The 15,804-nt window shown below is 57.5% G+C and overlaps 1 protein-coding gene across 2 annotated transcripts in view; it reads right to left on the bottom strand.

Annotated features, from left to right (window-relative positions):
• Positions 1-14,732, bottom strand: part of MGAT5B (alpha-1,6-mannosylglycoprotein 6-beta-N-acetylglucosaminyltransferase B) — an 84,600-nt gene extending 69,868 nt beyond the window's left edge. The window contains exons 1-3 of one of the 2 annotated variants that reach the window (XM_054670720.2): positions 14,060-14,732; positions 10,169-10,281; positions 832-979 (exon numbers count right to left, since the gene is read on the bottom strand). In XM_054670720.2, coding sequence (XP_054526695.1) covers positions 832-979; positions 10,169-10,281; positions 14,060-14,127 — 329 coding nt within the window. In that variant the 5' untranslated portion in view covers positions 14,128-14,732. Of the gene's footprint in view, positions 1-831; positions 980-10,168; positions 10,478-14,059 lie in introns of those variants that run through there. The other variant, XM_054670719.2, reaches the window with a different exon arrangement.
• Positions 14,733-15,804: the final 1,072 nt, after the last annotated feature.

Below are 15,804 nucleotides of genomic sequence, written 5' to 3'. Positions count from 1 at the left end.
GTAATCCCAGCTACTCAGGAGGCTGAGGCACGAGAATCACTTGAACCTGGGAGGCAGAGGTTGCAGTGAGCCAAGATCGTGCCACTTCACTCCAGCCCAGAGTAAGAGTGTCTCAAAAAAAAATTTTTTTTTTAATTTAAAAGGCAAAGATGTAATCCCAGCACTTTGGAAGGCCAAACGGGCGGATCACGAGGTCAGCAGTTTGAGACTAGCCTGGCCAACATAGTAAAACCCTGTCTCTTCTAAAAACACAAAAATTACCGAGGTGTGGTGGTGGGCGCCTGTAGTCCCAGCTACTCAGGAGGCTGGGGTGGGAGGATCGCTTGAACCCGGGAGACAGAGGTTGCAGTGAGCTGAGACTGTGCCATTGCACTCCAGCCTGGGTGACAGAGTCAACCAGACTCTGTGTCAAAAAAAAAAAAAGGGCAGTGGAATATGTACTGTGAGATGCCACTTACATGGAATTCGTTAAAATCACACACTATGCATTTATAATGTGTGTGTGTGTTAAACATATGTGCAAATGTGCTTGGAATGGACTGGAAAAACTTACAGCAAATTCAGGGAGGCACTTGTCTCTAGGGAGAAGTCATTAAAGGGCCCTTTAGTTTTCATCTGTGACGTTTTATTTAAAGAGGAAAACAGGCCACAAATGTGACCAAATGTTAACGGTTGTTAAATTTGGGTGGTAGAAACGCACTCTGGGCTGTATTACGGTGTGGTCCAAATCTTCTCCAGATTCACAAAAGGAGATGACGGACAGCACCCCGGGGGCAGTGGCAGGTGCCACCGCTCCCCTGCTCCGTGTGCCTTCTCCCCACATCCCCTCACCTGTCTGCAGGAAAGTGCAGGTCGCCGCCGGCCCGGTGCAGCTCACTGCCATTCTCCAGCCTGGCCAGTGCGTCCATGCGCTTCACCATCAGCTCCAGCAGGTCGCTCATCTTGCGCAGGACGCCGCGGGACTCAGGGCCCCCCATCACTGTGGGCAGAGTGCGGGTATGGTTAGGGGAGGCCCGAGCAGCCTGGAGGCCACCCGGTGTCTGAGCTGGGGCAGCTCAGACAAAGCTGGCCCCAAAGTCCCCCAGCACCAACCAACACCAGACCCCAGCCTCAGCTCCATCTTCCCAGGCACTGCTGACCCCTTTGCTGCATTGCTTTGCGGTGCAGAGAACAGCATCGTGGTGGAGTGCAGAGCCCTGGGCAGCCCTGTTTCCTACTAGCCATGTGACACTGGGATCATTTCCTAAGCCCTCTGGGCCTCAATTTTGTCAACCGTAAAATGGAGCTTTAGATGTAACCTTTGAGGTGCTCTGGGGCCCAACAACCCTCATGTCCGTGAGATGGCAGAAAAGGCCCAGCACTGGGACAGAAGCCCCAGAGCCCCCAAACGGTAAGCTCCAGGCAGGACTTCTAGATCAGGGTTCCTGGAAGTGTGGCCAATCACCCAGCAGCATCTGAATCTTCTGGCCGGGCTGTTAAAATTCAGATTTCTGGGCCTTGGTCTAGATTTGCCCATTCAACTCTCTAGGGCCCGGGGCCCGGGAATCTGCACTTTCCTTGCTCCCCATGGATCCGGACATGCAGGGAAGTTGGGAGCCTGTGTTCAGGGCCCCAGGGCCCTGTTGCTTCCCCAGCCCTCCTTCTCCTGCCCGGCCTCTGGGCCCTAACTCCATCTCTTCCCCATCCCTCTTCCCTGGACCCTCCTGTTGGAAACCATAATGCATGTGTTCTGAATCTCAAGCTGGTCTTTGGATTTCCAAAGATCAACTGACAAGGGCAGGTTCCCTGGGGCTGAGGCAGCTGCTCTTCCCTCTGCTCCCAGCCTGGGGAGGGGAGACCTTATGAAGAAGAAAATTAAATGAAAATGAGGCACTTCGACCAAGATCCCATCAGCCAGCCTGCAATCCTCCATGGCTTCCTTTCTAATCATTCCCGATCATTAGCGCTGCACGTGCCAGTGTGCAGGAGCGAGTTCTCGCCTTCCTTTTTAATTAAATCTGAAGGCTTCACATTGCCCCTCCACACAGTCCATAGGGTGCTGGGCTCCAGGCACTAAAATCCGCAACTCAGCTCCTCCCAAACCCCTATGGATCAGGCTTGAAATCACTCCCCCAAAACGAGCCAAGTCACCTGGGAACATGAACCTTCGATGCTCCCAGGCTGCCAGTCCAGGGGCCCAATGGAGGATGCCGTGGGTTGGGCTCCCCAGAAGCAGAGCCTGGGACAAGGGTTTGAGGGTGAGTAGTTTAACCGGAAGCTAATGGAAACCCCAGCAGGAGAGTGAGGAAGAGAGACGGGGAAGCTGTGGAAAGCTGCATTGCCGAGAATGTTACCACCCGGGCGCCCAAGCTTAGCCCTGCTGGGGAGCCCTGAGACCGTGTAGAACACACTGCAGTCTCCCCACCTGGGGAGGGGCAAGGGGACTGGGGCCTCTGCCCGCTGACCCCTGTGTGACCAGGGCAGTCATTGCATGGCTCTGAGCTTCAGCATCCCCGTCTCAAGGCAAGAATAACAGGCCCCGTCTGCAGACCACAGGACCAGGAAGGTGACGAGAGAGACCACTGAGAAGAGGCAGAACAGGGAGAGGAGAGAGGGAGCTAGAGGCGGTGGGCGGAGCAGGGGCAGCCGGCGGCTTCTGCATCACCGGGGCTGCTCTCACACCTCTGCTTTGCTTCTGCCCTTCTTCCCTGGCTCCGGCTGGCCCAGCCACTGCTGCCACGTTCCCACCCTGATATAAGTCACCCCCTGGCTGGGCTCCCCTGCCAGGTGAACCCGCCTGAGGTCAGAAGGGAGGCCACAGGAGCTGGGGCAGGACCACTCACACACCTTGGAAATGCCGGCCAGGCTAGGGCTGCAAAACAGGAGAAGCTGCGATTTCCTTAAAGACACAGGGCTCCTGGCTCTGAAGAACAGGCATGAATGGGAGCAGGGGGGATGTGGCGGGCAGAAGAAAAGGAGGAGAGAGAGGCAGAGATGCCCAGGAAGGCTCACGGATGGGGTCGGGTATTGGAGAAAATGGGCATATTTCCTCCCCACCCCAAGAGCTGAAGCAGCAAAGGACCTCCCCACAAGTCCCTCTACGGAAAACAGAGTGGATTTTCAAAAACTCAGCTGGGACCGGGAAATTTCATACTAGCGTTAAATGACACTAGCTCAGGTCTCTCCAGCCTCTCAGGCCCTCCCTACGCACTCACACACTCAATCGGTTAATCTGGGCAGCCCTGGTGAGCCATCGCTCATAACTTGGGCTGGAGTAGTCCTTCTCCAAAGGAGTGGGAGAAAACAGGATATAGATAGCTCCCTCTCTCTTTCAGCTTCCCAGAGGCGGGGGCAACGGTTTACTTTTTCAGATCACTCTCATTTCAGAGATGTCTGCCCAAGCCCATCATCCAAATTCAATACCGAGCTTGCAACCAGTGCTTGTAGCACAGAATAGATGAAGAGATTTCCATCATTTCAGCTAAAAAAACTGGAGGACATCAGATGACCTGCCTGGCCACTGCTTTCTGCAACTCCACAGGACACCACTGGTATTGTGGCCGCCTAAAGGGTGTCTGTCGTAGAGTCGTGCAGTGCACAGCCAGCCTGGCCTCACTGGGCAGCCCTGGTGGGCTGTCGCTCACAGCTCGGGCTGGAGTAGTCCCTTCCCCAAAGGACTGAGATGAAAAAAGGAATGTTTCATCCCATAAGGTGTCTCACAGCTGGGACACCGTAGCGGTGCCGTGGCCAGAGCACTCAGGCCTGACTGACCACAGAGCCTGGTCAGCAGCTCGTTCCTGCGGACGCAGCACCCCAGTGGTGCTGAGCCCACAGCGTGGCTTTTGGGGTGACGCTGTGTTCCCTGGAGTGCCTCAGGCCTGGCACCCTGCCTGCTGCACTACCGGTCCCACTCTCCAAGCCCACCCAAGCTTCCTCTGCCCCTGCCTATCGCCTGAGCCCCCTCCCAGAAACCTCACGGTCACAGCTCCCTACCCACACCCCACGCTCCCAGTCCCATTGCGCAGGCAGAAAAACAGATGATGGGCCAAAAACTATGAGGTCTGGCCTAGAGCTGCAGAGGCCCCTGAAAGTCAACGAAGTGGAGGCTGCAGCAGCAGCATGGTGGCATGGGCCCGGTCAAGGGGGATGGGGCAGAAGCTTGGACTCCAGGCCCGCTCTGCTGCGGACCAGACAGGTGAGCAGGTCACCGTCCTTCTCTTGGCCTCAATTTACCCTCATGTAAAATGAGGGGGCTGGGCTCATTGAGCTCTGAGTCTCTATCGCCCTGACTTCTGTTTCTGTGTCTTCCCCTAATTGCCTCCGGAGATTAGAGAAATGGGAAAAGAAAGAAACGCTCCTATAAAAACTGGCAGCAGGCCAGGTGCAGTGGCTCATGCCCATAATCTCAGCACTTGGGGAGGCCAAGGTGGATGGATTGGTTGAGCTCGGGAGCTCAAGACCAGCCTGGGCAACATGGCAAAACCCCTTTTCAATAAAAAATACAAAAATTAGCTGGGCATGGTGGCATGTGCCTGTAATCCCAGCTACTTTCAGGGCTGAGGTGGGAGGATTGCTGGAGCCCATGAGATTGAGGCTGCAGTGAGCCATGATTGCACCACTGCACTCCAGCCTGGGCAACAGAGCGAGACCCTCTCTCAAACAAACAAACAAAAACCCTGAGGACATACAGAGGCATGGGTCATTGCAGCCTGGGTTTCACGATGACCATGCCTGCGGAACCAGATGCCCCTTCTGTAGTTCTTCAAGCCCCACCCCATCAGACTGGACCAAGTCCCCCCGTGCCAGGGGCTCAGGAGCTGCTCCCATCTTCTGCAGATGGCATGGAACTCCAGAAACCCCTGAGACCTGGGGAGACAGCCCCTACCCCTTCCCAATGAGCCCTCGGGGTACCAGGCACATTTTGTGCTCTGGAAATGCCCAAAGACTAGGCAGGGGGTGGGTACCCAGGAGGGAAGCAGGTCAGGCCGACTCTCCCCCAGTGACCCACTCCCCTAAAAGCCACCACTGGCCCCGGGACTGTCAGCAGAGCAAGCTGACATCGCTTCCCCAGAGTCACTTCACCACTCTTGGCATCAACTAAATTGAAATATATCTAACGTAAGGCCCCAGTGATACAACTCAGAACAGGCACATGTTCCCTCCATATTTCCATATAAATAAGGAAAGCTGGGACGCTGGGAGATACAAATAGATCCTCTCATTTACAGACGGGATGTGTTTATTACCCACAGAGGCCCCGTCTCCTCCCCAGACGCTCTTCGTCTCTCTCTGTCTCTCTCATCCTCCTTCGTCCCCCTTTTCTTGTCCCCATCCCCACCCTTTACCATTGGAAATTGAATGAGCCCCCATCTCTCCAGAAAGCAGAGACCTCCCTGGCACTGAGAAGGGAACTGTGACTGGGTGTTCGTGCAGCTGGAGAAATGCGCACATTTATCTCTCTGTACTCACTCACCGCAGAAACCAGCTGAGGCCACGGGAGCTCTGGGCTCCGGGCAGCAGAGAAGACAAGGACAGGCCGTGGGAGGCCACACCAGGCTCTTCCTCAGACCTCCGGGCCCCGGTCCCCCATCCATCAAGCCTGAGAGAAGAGCCCCAGGGCCCCTTAGTACCAAAGCCAGAGCCAGAGCCAGAGCCATCCACAGAGCCAGGGAGCCTTCCCCAGGTTCAATCCCTGGTGGAGGCCCGGGAGGTCTGGCAGGGCCCAGTAGACACATGCAGCTGTGCCATGGACCTTCAGCCTACAGACCCCTCCCAAAAGACAGCCTCCTACCACTACTTTTTTTTTTTTTTTAAAGCCGAGACAGAGTCTTGCTCTGTCACCCAGGCTGGAGTGCAGTGGCGCAATCTCAGCTCACTGCAACCTCCTCCTCCCCGGTTCAAGCAATTCTCCTGCCTCAGCCTCCCGAGGAGCTGAGATGACAGCACGTGCCACCACACCCCGGTAATTTTTGTATTTTTAGTAGAGATGGGGTTTCACCATGCTGGCCAGGCTGGTCTCGAACTCCTGACCTCAGGTGATCCACCTGCCTCGGCCTCCCAAAGTGTTGGGATTACAGGCGTGAGCCACCACACCCAGCCTCCTACCACTGCTTCTTCAAGACAAGTCAGAGGGCAGGAAACAGCCTCACAGCCCTATCTGCAGCCACATGGGGAAGGAGGCCTAGGCGAGAAGGGCTGGAAGGGCAGGAAACAAACAGGAGGAGGACCTGGGGTGGGAAGTGGGGCAGAGCTGCCTGGGAGGGGGCAATGCCGGAAAGCCCTCCCCAGAGCCCAGGCCCAGCCCAAATGCAGCAAGAGGGAAAGAAGTCAGATCTCCTCCGGGTCATGATTCCCCATGCAGCCTCCTCTCTTGAATCTTTCAGATGAGTGTGCAGAATACAGAATGAGATGTCAGTCACATTTCATCCCCAAAGTACGCAGTTTATCATGAAGTATGAACAGGCACAGAGGAGAATTTGGAGGCCCCGCACATAGACCACAGTCCACAAGAGGCTGAATGACACCCTCCTCTTCTTTTCCAGAAAAGCCTTCTCCTCCCTCTCCCTTCGCAGCCACAGTCCATGTGGGACCCCACTTCTGTCACCGGTTTGACAGGGGAGGAGAGATTGTTTTTCCCATTTGTACACAGATTGTTTTGTTGACCAATGCAATTTTTTTTTTTTTTTTTTCCTAAATAGCAGGGCCTTGGAGGGTTTCCTTCTCCTGATTCTGCTCTGGGGTTGTCTAGACTCCGCAGATTTCTTTTGGGTAACAAAACGTGCATTATCCAACAATCCAACCTTGGCCCAGGACTTCCAAGATCCCTCCCCAGGCCTGATTCAGCCAAGCAATTTGCCAAGCACCTCCCGTGAAGCCCTAATCCTTCCCTCAGGCATCTCCTAAGTGGAAATGCTGGCACCTCCTAGGTTTTCTGCAGGGCTGCCCCAGGCACTGCATGGGGATGTAGTTTGAGGGGCTTCTCTTGCAGGATCAGGATGTTAAACCCACATTGCACACTGCTTTCCCGGCCTGAGTCCCTGCCTTGGGTCTGCCCAAGCAGATTAGCTTGATCCAAGGGTATGAAAGAAATCATGGAGGACAATGCGAGTCGGGATCTAAAGTGAATCAGGGTCAGCTCTCCTGGGTTCTCAGCGGCCCTTTTCTTGTCTGTCTCCTTCTCCCGGACTTCAGTTCTGTATTCCAGGCACTCAGCTTCTGAGGCCTGGGAAATGTGAAAAGACTGGCTTGGATAAACTTGGTCTGAGAACTAATGTTACAACACGTAGAATCTCCACTCCTAGGTATACCCAACAGAAATGCCTACGTATGTTTACCAAAAGACGTGCACTAAAATATTCATAGCAGCACTGTTCGCAAAAGCCCAAAACTGGAAACGACCAAATGCCCACCAATGGTCGGATGGGTAAAAATATGGTGGTGTACTCACACAATGGAAGGCTACACAGCAAAAAAAAAAAAAAAAAAAAAAAAAAAAAAAGTGCAAGTGACTACAACCACATACAAGATAGTGAGTCTCACACATGTACTATTGAGAGAAAAGACACACACAAAAGACTATTCCTGTATTAGTTCATTCTCAACGTTGCTACTAAAGACATACCTGAGACTGGGTAATTTATAGATGAAAAAGGTTGAATTGACTCAGAGTCCAGCATGGCTGGGGAGGCCTCAGGAAACTTACAATCATGGTGGAAGGGGAAGCAAACATGTCCTTCTTCACATGGCAGCAGGAAGGGGAAGTACCGAGCAAAAGGGAAAAAGCCCCTTATAAAACCATCAGATCTTGTGGGAACTCACTGACCATCACAAGAACAGCACCAAGGTAAACCACCCCCATGAATCAATTAACTCCCACAGGGTCTATCCCACAAGAGGTGGAGATTATGGGAACTACGATTCAAGATGAGATTTGGGTGGGGATACAGCCAAACCATATCAACTCCTGAAACGATTCCATGCTCATAAAGTCCAAAAATCAGGCAGAACTCTTCTGTGTGATCAGAAGTCAAGTCGTGACTATCCTTGGGTGAGTAATGACTGTGAAGTGGCAGGGGGACACTTGGGGACTGATCACGTTCTGGTCCTTGCTCTGGGTTGTTAGTTGCATGGATTGTTCATTTGTGTATATGATACCCCATTAAAAAGTTTAAGACCACGTACACGCACACACACATGCACACACATGCACATGTACACACGAATGCACACACACCTCTAGTCCAATTGTATGACCTTGGGCAAGTGCTCTCCTATGTGGTTCCATCCATCTTTAGACCCAGACCTGCAGCTGGGGTCGGACCCCCACCCCCATACCCAGGCAAAACTGCATAGCACGGAGCACAGCAGGGCTCCTACACCCCTTGCACTCTGGGGCACTGAGTCTGATCCTGCCCAGATGGGGCAAGAGCCATGGGGTAGGTGAGTTACCTTGACTCTCTAACCCCCTTAGGGAGATAGGCATAAAAACCAGAGCCCGGCCAAAAACCCCTCCTCTCCCCCATCCCTAATTCCCACCTCTTAGACCCCTGACCTTTCTGGAGGTTCAACTTCCTCAAGGCCTCTGTAGCAGCCCACCCAGATAGGCACACCTCCTTTCCAGGGGTGGCAGCCAGGTAGTTTATGAATCTCTTGTCTACACCCCATCTTCCCATGCACCACTTTTCCCACCAGCCCTCCCCCAAGCCACCCTTCCGGTTCACCTTCACGACTGCTCCCTCCCACCCCCACCCACCTCAATCCTCAGCCTCTCCCACATAGACACTCTAGCACCTCCTTGGTCCTCTTTCATAAACACGCTTTGCTGCAGTGCCCCCATTTCAGACTCGACACATCCATTAAGTATTGATGGAGTGCTCGCCGTTTGACAGATGCTGCTGAGGCCCCTTCCCATGCTTTATCTTTGCACAGCCTCGCAACGAGCCTGGGAAGTGGGTATTACCATCCCCATTTACCAGAGGAAAATTTGGAGGCTCAGAGATTGAGGAATCTCTGCGAGTCAGAGACAGGATAAATTAACTTACACTCAGGCTTGAATGACTAATAAGCGTGAGATTCCTTCTGAGAGCTTTTGCAAGTTTAAAGAAGTGCATGTGAAACCAGAGGAATGAATCTAATGATGAGATGACAGATGGCATAATAAGAGCCCCTCAGCACCCACCCAGATGACAACCTATTTAACTTGGGATGTCTACAATATTCATCGCTCAGAACAGGGGAGCCAGACAGCCAAGCCCTGCAAGTTCAAGAAGGTGGACTTCAAGGAGAGACTTCCCCAGAGGGGCAGGGGAATCTCACAGAGCCAGCCCTCGAACAGTTCCAGAAACCTACTTGCCTCAGTTTCCCCACTACCCCATGTCCCTCCTTTTGACCAGTGACCAAAAGAACCCCCATGATACAGCGAGCAGGACTCAGTTCTGACCCCCACCCCTCCTTAGGTGAGATGAGGTGGGGCTGGGCCCAGCTTCAGGAGGAGGGCTCCCAGCTGGTCACTCTTGTGCCATGTGGCACCAACCATGCTGGGTAATGTCCACGTGTGAGCCCCTTCAATCCAACCTCTGCAGAAGGTCACTGCTGTCCTTCTCTGTAGGGAAGCCAGGTGACTCAGCCAAAGGCACACAGCTGGTAGGTGATGACAAGGATGCAAGCCCAGACCCAGCAGACCCCCAAAGCCCATGCTCCGATCTCCATTCCACTGCCTTGCAAATATCGTGTGGGCAAGGAGTGATGGGGCCTGGGAGGGAGCTGTGTCCCAAGAGCTCAGAGATAAGACATTTAAGCCCATGGCCAGGCCCGTTCCCACATGGCCACCACCTGGGCCAAAGGCAAGGAAATGTGTGCCTCAAGGAGACAGGTGTCATATCCAGAGACCTCTCACCCGTGACACCCAACTAAAGAAGCAACACTGGCAGCCTCTTCTGAGGCCTCGAAGACCCTGGCTTAAAGGCCCTAGCCTGGCCTGAGAATCCAGGCCAGAGGAAACCTGATGACCGCAGCCAGACCAGAGCCAAAGTGCATGGAGGGTCATACGGCCCAAGCCCGGGCCCCCTCCACTCACATCCACCTACAGGGCGGCCAGAAAGCCAGGTACAGGGCTAGGCTCAGAGGCACTTCCTCTTTGGCCCACAAACGCCCTCACTCATCTCACACTCCCCTTGCCCCACCAAGGTACCTTCTGTGCGGATGGTGAATGGCGAGTCCCCCAGGCGCCGGGCGGAGAACTGGCCTCCCAGAGATGTCATCAGGAAGCAGAGAGTGAAGAAGCCGATGCCCAGGACAAAAAGCCTGCGGAGAGGAAGGAGGCGGGTCAGGAGGGCAGGAAGGGCCATCGTGCCCTGACGCTCCACCACGTACCGGCTGCACAAATGCTTTACGAATGAGTGCATGAGTGAAGGAAGCAAGGGAGAATGAAAGGATGGGGGCTGAGCTCCAGACCCAGGAGGGCCCCCCCACTATAGGATAAAGAGAGCTCAACTACAAGATGCTGGCCTCGAGCCACACGAAAAACCACAAGGCAGAATGACGCACACTTAGGCATGAGGCGGGCGGGCTCTAGCCTCCAGGCAGAGCTGGTTCATTAACAGCTGCAGTCCTGAAAGTGCAGTCCCCAGACGAGCAGTCAGCATCACCTGAGACTCCTTAGAAATGCCAATGCCGGGCCCAGACCCCAAATTACTGAATCAGATACTCTGGGGTGGAGCAAGCAAGCTGTTTTAGCAAAGTCTCCTGAAGATTCCACTGCATGCTAAAGTTTGAGAACCAGTGACGGACACAGCAGGGCCTGAGGCCAGCCAGACCCCATCAATCACTCAGGCCAGCCTTGGTGCAGTGTGCAGAGGCCTTGCTGCAGCAGTCATGAGCTTGTTTGAACACCCCCCTCCACTTCCACCACTAGATGGTAAGATGTCCAGGGCAGGGCCACACGGCCCATGCCCAGGCTCCCCCCAACACACATCTCCCCTAGGCAGGCACGCCCAGGGTCATCAGCCTGCACCACGGACTGGCCAGGGTGTCCTCATACCTGTGCAAGGGGTGTCATATAGGTGTGTGTGCTGTCACACTGGGTGGGAGGGAGGGCTGGTCAGAACAGGACTCCTGTTCCTGCCTTCAACACGTAGTTATTGATTATCCAGCAGGAGCCAGGCTCTGGGGTAACCCCAGGGGGACAGCAGGGAACAAGGCACAGAACCCTTCCTTCCTCAAGTCCAGACCCAGGGTCCTGCTGCTTCCCTCATCAATCCTAGGCCCCAAACAGGCAAGCTGAGCTCACCAGCACAGCCTTGGGGCTCTTCTGGGACCTTGAACCTATCAGAGGACTTGATGAACTGGTAGAGCTGAGAGGGGCGCCCTCCCACCAACCCCAGATCAGGGTGAGGAACCCCATCTTGTGTGGAGTCAGGCTCCCTGGAGAGAGCCCCACGTCATGCCAGAGACCTCCGGGCCTTGCCCCTCCACTCCCCGCCCTCAAGTTCCATGCTTGTTTGTGTCTTTATGCAAGACTTGCTTTATGCATTTTAATCTTCATTATTTGAAACTGGCAGAGCAGTATTTAATTAAAATTTGGTCCATTAAAGAAAACATATAATTGCAGAAGAAAATAAAAAGCACAACAAAATTCCCAGCCCATATTTAAAGGAAGCTGTTAGAGATTTGGGCAGAGAAGAGGAGAACCCCAAAGCAGAGAGGGGCTTGGGAGCCCCAAGGAGAGACTCGAAGACCACACCCCCAGCAGGAAGGACAGGAGACATGATTCAGTAGGCGAGACCGCGCAAGGGACACTTCCCTTAGTGCAGAGGGACGCCTCATGGAATTCCACCAAGCCTGGGGGTGGGGCTCAGATCTTGGGGTCCCTCGGAGGAAGTCAGGTGGCTCTGGAGACAACAGCCACGGCCATGGCACAGGAGAGGTGCTGTCCCATGCTCAGGGAGATCCCAGGGGAAATCAGCTATTTGTCCTCCCAGTCTGAGGACAAGGACGGACTTCCCCCACTCATGTCTCTAGTCCCTGGAGAAGAAGAGGCCAGGGGAGTGAAGGAGTTGTATTTAGAGCTGGGGACCTGGGCTGCCTGCCAGGATCCAACAACCCTGCTATGAGAAAGGTGTCTACCCCCTTCAGCCCAGAACCTGAAGCCCCCTAACACACCTCATCTGCATGTCCCTCTGCCAGAACCCCATCCTGGGGTTCAATGTCCCCCAAGGCAGCTGGGGGCCATTTGGAGTGGATTCAAGTTAAAATGGTTTCAGCCATCCATGTATCCACTCAAGCAACATTCCAGGGGCACCTATGGAATAAAGACCCTGCCAGCAGCCCTGGGAAAACCACAGGGAACAGGACCCCAGCCTGCCTTTGAGGATGAACAAGCTGGGGTGCTGTGATTGCAGCCTGCCCCCCACTTCAACTGAAGGGACTCACTGATGGCTGCGGGTCTCCGGGCAGCCCAGGGAGACCCTGGGGTGAAGTTACACAACTTTGGGGACCCATGCACCTCCACCCCCAATCCTGCCTTCAGATAAGGGCCTGAAAGAAAACCAGGGCAGGACCAGACAGGGAAGCAGCCCTGGGTCGCGAGCACTGTCCGTGGTGCTGGGGTCTCGCGGCTGCTTCCAATCGCGCCAGGAAACACCCAGCGGCCCGGAGGGCGGGACCGGGATGGGGTCGGAAGAGAAGGGGCGAGGACCCTCCAGCGTTCCCAGTCAGGCCAGGGATTCAAGGGCTTCCCTGGAGGAACAAGGCCCTTTCCAGAGACGCCTGCTTCCCGCCCTGCTTCCCATGGGCTCCCGACGCCCCTATCACCGCCCACGGCCTGCACCAGCTCTCCGGGCCTCCCGGACCCCCGGACCGCAGCGGTCCAGCCTGACCCCTGCCGTCCCCTGGGGTTGCCTCCTCGGCCCAGCAGACAGGCCCGGTGTGCTGGGAGGCGGGCTCCAGGTGAGCCACCGTCTCCCCGCCCCCATCCCCGTCTGGAGCCGGCAGGGGGACCACAGTGGGGCTGGGCGGGACCGGGGCTCCGGCCGAGACCTGGAGGACAAGAGTTCAGGGCCCCTGCAAGCTCCGCCTTCTCGGGCTCCTTCCCGCGCCCGGAGCCCACCTGTGGCCACGTCCCGAGTCCGGCCCCCGCGCCGGGGCGGTCACTCCCCCAGCTTCCTCGCTGCCCAGCTACCCACGGGGTGACACTCGGGCCCCGCCGGGCGTCCAGTGGGCAGCGCCCCCTCCCCACCCCGCTGCGGGCCGGCTCCGCGGATGCCTGGGAGGAGAGGGGGCTGCCCCGGCACCGCTGGGCCCTGGGGGCCCCTGGCTGGGTCCAGTGAGTCCCGCGCGGCCCCAGCCCTGCCTGGCCTGGGCCCCCAGGTGTTGGCCGCCCGAAGCATGTCGCCTTCGCCACCGCCCGCCCGCCACGCTCCGCCGCAGCCTCGGCTCCAGCCGCCCCGTAGCCCCGCAGCGCCGCCCCTGCCCCCGCCTCTCCGACGCCTGCGATCGGGGGCGAATCCTGGGATGAGCGAGTCCTCGCTCTAATCTCGGGACCCTCTCGTCGGAGCCAGGCCCAAGCCCCGCGGGGAGGAGAGCAGTGCCACCAAAGGCTGGGGAGAGGGTGGCACAGGCGGAGGGGTTGGGGGGTAGCCGACCTAGGGGCAGACGGGCGGGACGGGAGGGACCGGAAGGGGAGCTCCCAGGCGCCGCACACTAACTTTGCCACCCGGATGGGACGGTCCGCGGGGTGAGGAAGGACCCTGAGGGGCTGGGAACGGGCGCGCAGGCTGGGGCAACTTTCTGGGCCCAGGACCACGACCTGGGGGTTTTCTGCCCCCATTCTTACCTCTGCACCCCGAGTCCTCTCCAACCCTGCCCAACTCGGGACAGGTCCCCGAATAACACAACCCTCCCCATCCGCACCCCGAACCCCAACGCCATCCGTTTCCCCAGCCCAGCCCCACTGGTCATCACCAGGGATTGAAGTGTGAACCGCCCCCTCTGCCACCGGGACTTGAACGTTCGCAGGAACCGACCTCGCCCACCTCCACCCGGCGCCCCCCTGGGGAAAAAACCAACCAGGAGGGAACTTTACCGAAAGGGTCTTAGGGTGACCAGGCATCTTCTGACCATTATCTTCCCATCGGGGTTGACGGTGATCATTGTTCAAACTTGTTGGTGCGAGCAGCCGCGGGCGAGGCCGGACGCACCGTCCTGGGCCCAGCTCTCGCCGCGTCCGGGCCACGAACCCTCTGCGGGCCGAAGCCGCGTCCGAGCGAAGCTGGGAGCGCGCGGCCCGGTGGCCTCGCTGCTCAGGCCTGGGCGGGCAGCGGAGGGAGCGGCGCGGCTGCCGGAGGGCGGCGAGGGCGCCCGGCCGGGCCGTCTCTGCGTCTCCGCCCTCCCCGCTTCACATTTTGGGGACCGGGAGGCGGCGCGCCCCCAGACCGCCGGCCGCGCGTCTGCCTGCTCGGGCTCGCTCGCTGGGCGGGAAGGTGCCGCGGCGCGCAGACGGGCTCCCCGCGGCGGGCGCCCTCATCCCCGGCCCCGCGCCCTCGGTGCCGGCTAAAGGCGGCCCCGGGCCCGCGCCCCGGTCCCCAGCGCCTCCGGGCCGCGCCGATCCTCAGCCCCGCGCCGCGCCGCGCCCATGGCTCTCGACGAGGGCAACCCGCGCCCGCCGCGCGCTCTCTCGCCCGCTGGCTCCGCCGCCCGCGCTCTGGTGTCCGGCGTCCGGCCCCGCGCGACGCTACGCCCGGAGGCGCCGCATTGTTCCTCGGAGGAGGCGGCCGAGCGGCGCTGGGGCGGCCCGGGAGCTGCAGCTGCGCTTCCAAGGCGCGCCAGCGCCACCTCGTGGCCGCAGCCCCGCTGTGCGCCCTGCCCGGGGCCGTGCGGGGCTGGGACGCCGAGGACCAGCTTCGAGGACGGGCGGGCGGGGGTCCCTGCTCCTTCCCCTGAGCCAAGCAGCTTCCCAGGGCGCCACCAGCCCCGAGGGCCGAAAGCTGCTTTGGCTCCCGCAGAGCACAGAAGAGATGCGCACCCAGCGGAGACCCTTCTCTTCTGCCAGGTGCCTCCATGGGCTTCCTCATCAGCCGCTTCCCACGATTTCGCTTGGCAACACATGCCTATCTTCTGCCCCTCCCTGGTCAGAAACTCCCGTGGCTCCTCTTTGCTTACTGATCTGAGTATAAACTCGGCCTGTGGTGCTGGGGCCCGCTCACAGAGCCAGGCGCAGGGGCGTACTGAGTTCTAGCCCCAGATCCTCCACTAGCCAGTGGGCGATCAAGTGTGCACGTCTCAGAGTCTCAATTATGAAATGATAGTGACCAGAAGCTCACCAAGGTCCCTTGCAACCCTAAAGCATGTAGGATCTCATGTCGTCTCTTAGCATCTAGGCGTCCTCCCCTCCCCCTCCTCGTACTTCCTGGCTCTGGAGATGTGTTTGCAGTTGCAGAGACAGAGACTCCTGGGAGCTCGCAGAGCCAGCCTGAAGAAAGCTCTCCGGCTTCAAAAGCACTTCCCGAGGTCATATCTGACCACCCCACCCTGGGAAGTGCCCAAAGCCTCAGTCATGTGTCAAATGACTCTGAGGGTCTTCCCAGCTCAGGCCATGATGCTGCAGCCTGGCTTATGCGAGGAGGAGACTTTATTTTCCTCCAGCTGGGCCTGGTCCCCTCCAATCCCCCATACCCAGGCCCCTTGCTGCCTGCCCTGCCCACCTCCCGGCCCCCTTCCTGGGCCATTACTCACTGGCCGTGACTCACGCTCTCTGCTTTGCTGCTCCTTCTTCATCAAAATTTACCGGTGCTGAGTTCCATTATCTCACTGCCTTGCTCTCTGCTAATG

This window comes from Pan troglodytes, chromosome 19 (assembly GCF_028858775.2).
Source record: "Pan troglodytes isolate AG18354 chromosome 19, NHGRI_mPanTro3-v2.0_pri, whole genome shotgun sequence".
NCBI classification, from domain to species: Eukaryota; Metazoa; Chordata; class Mammalia; order Primates; family Hominidae; genus Pan; species Pan troglodytes.
The sequence above is the reverse complement of the archived record's forward strand: the minus strand, read 5'-3'. Positions and strand labels throughout refer to the sequence as shown.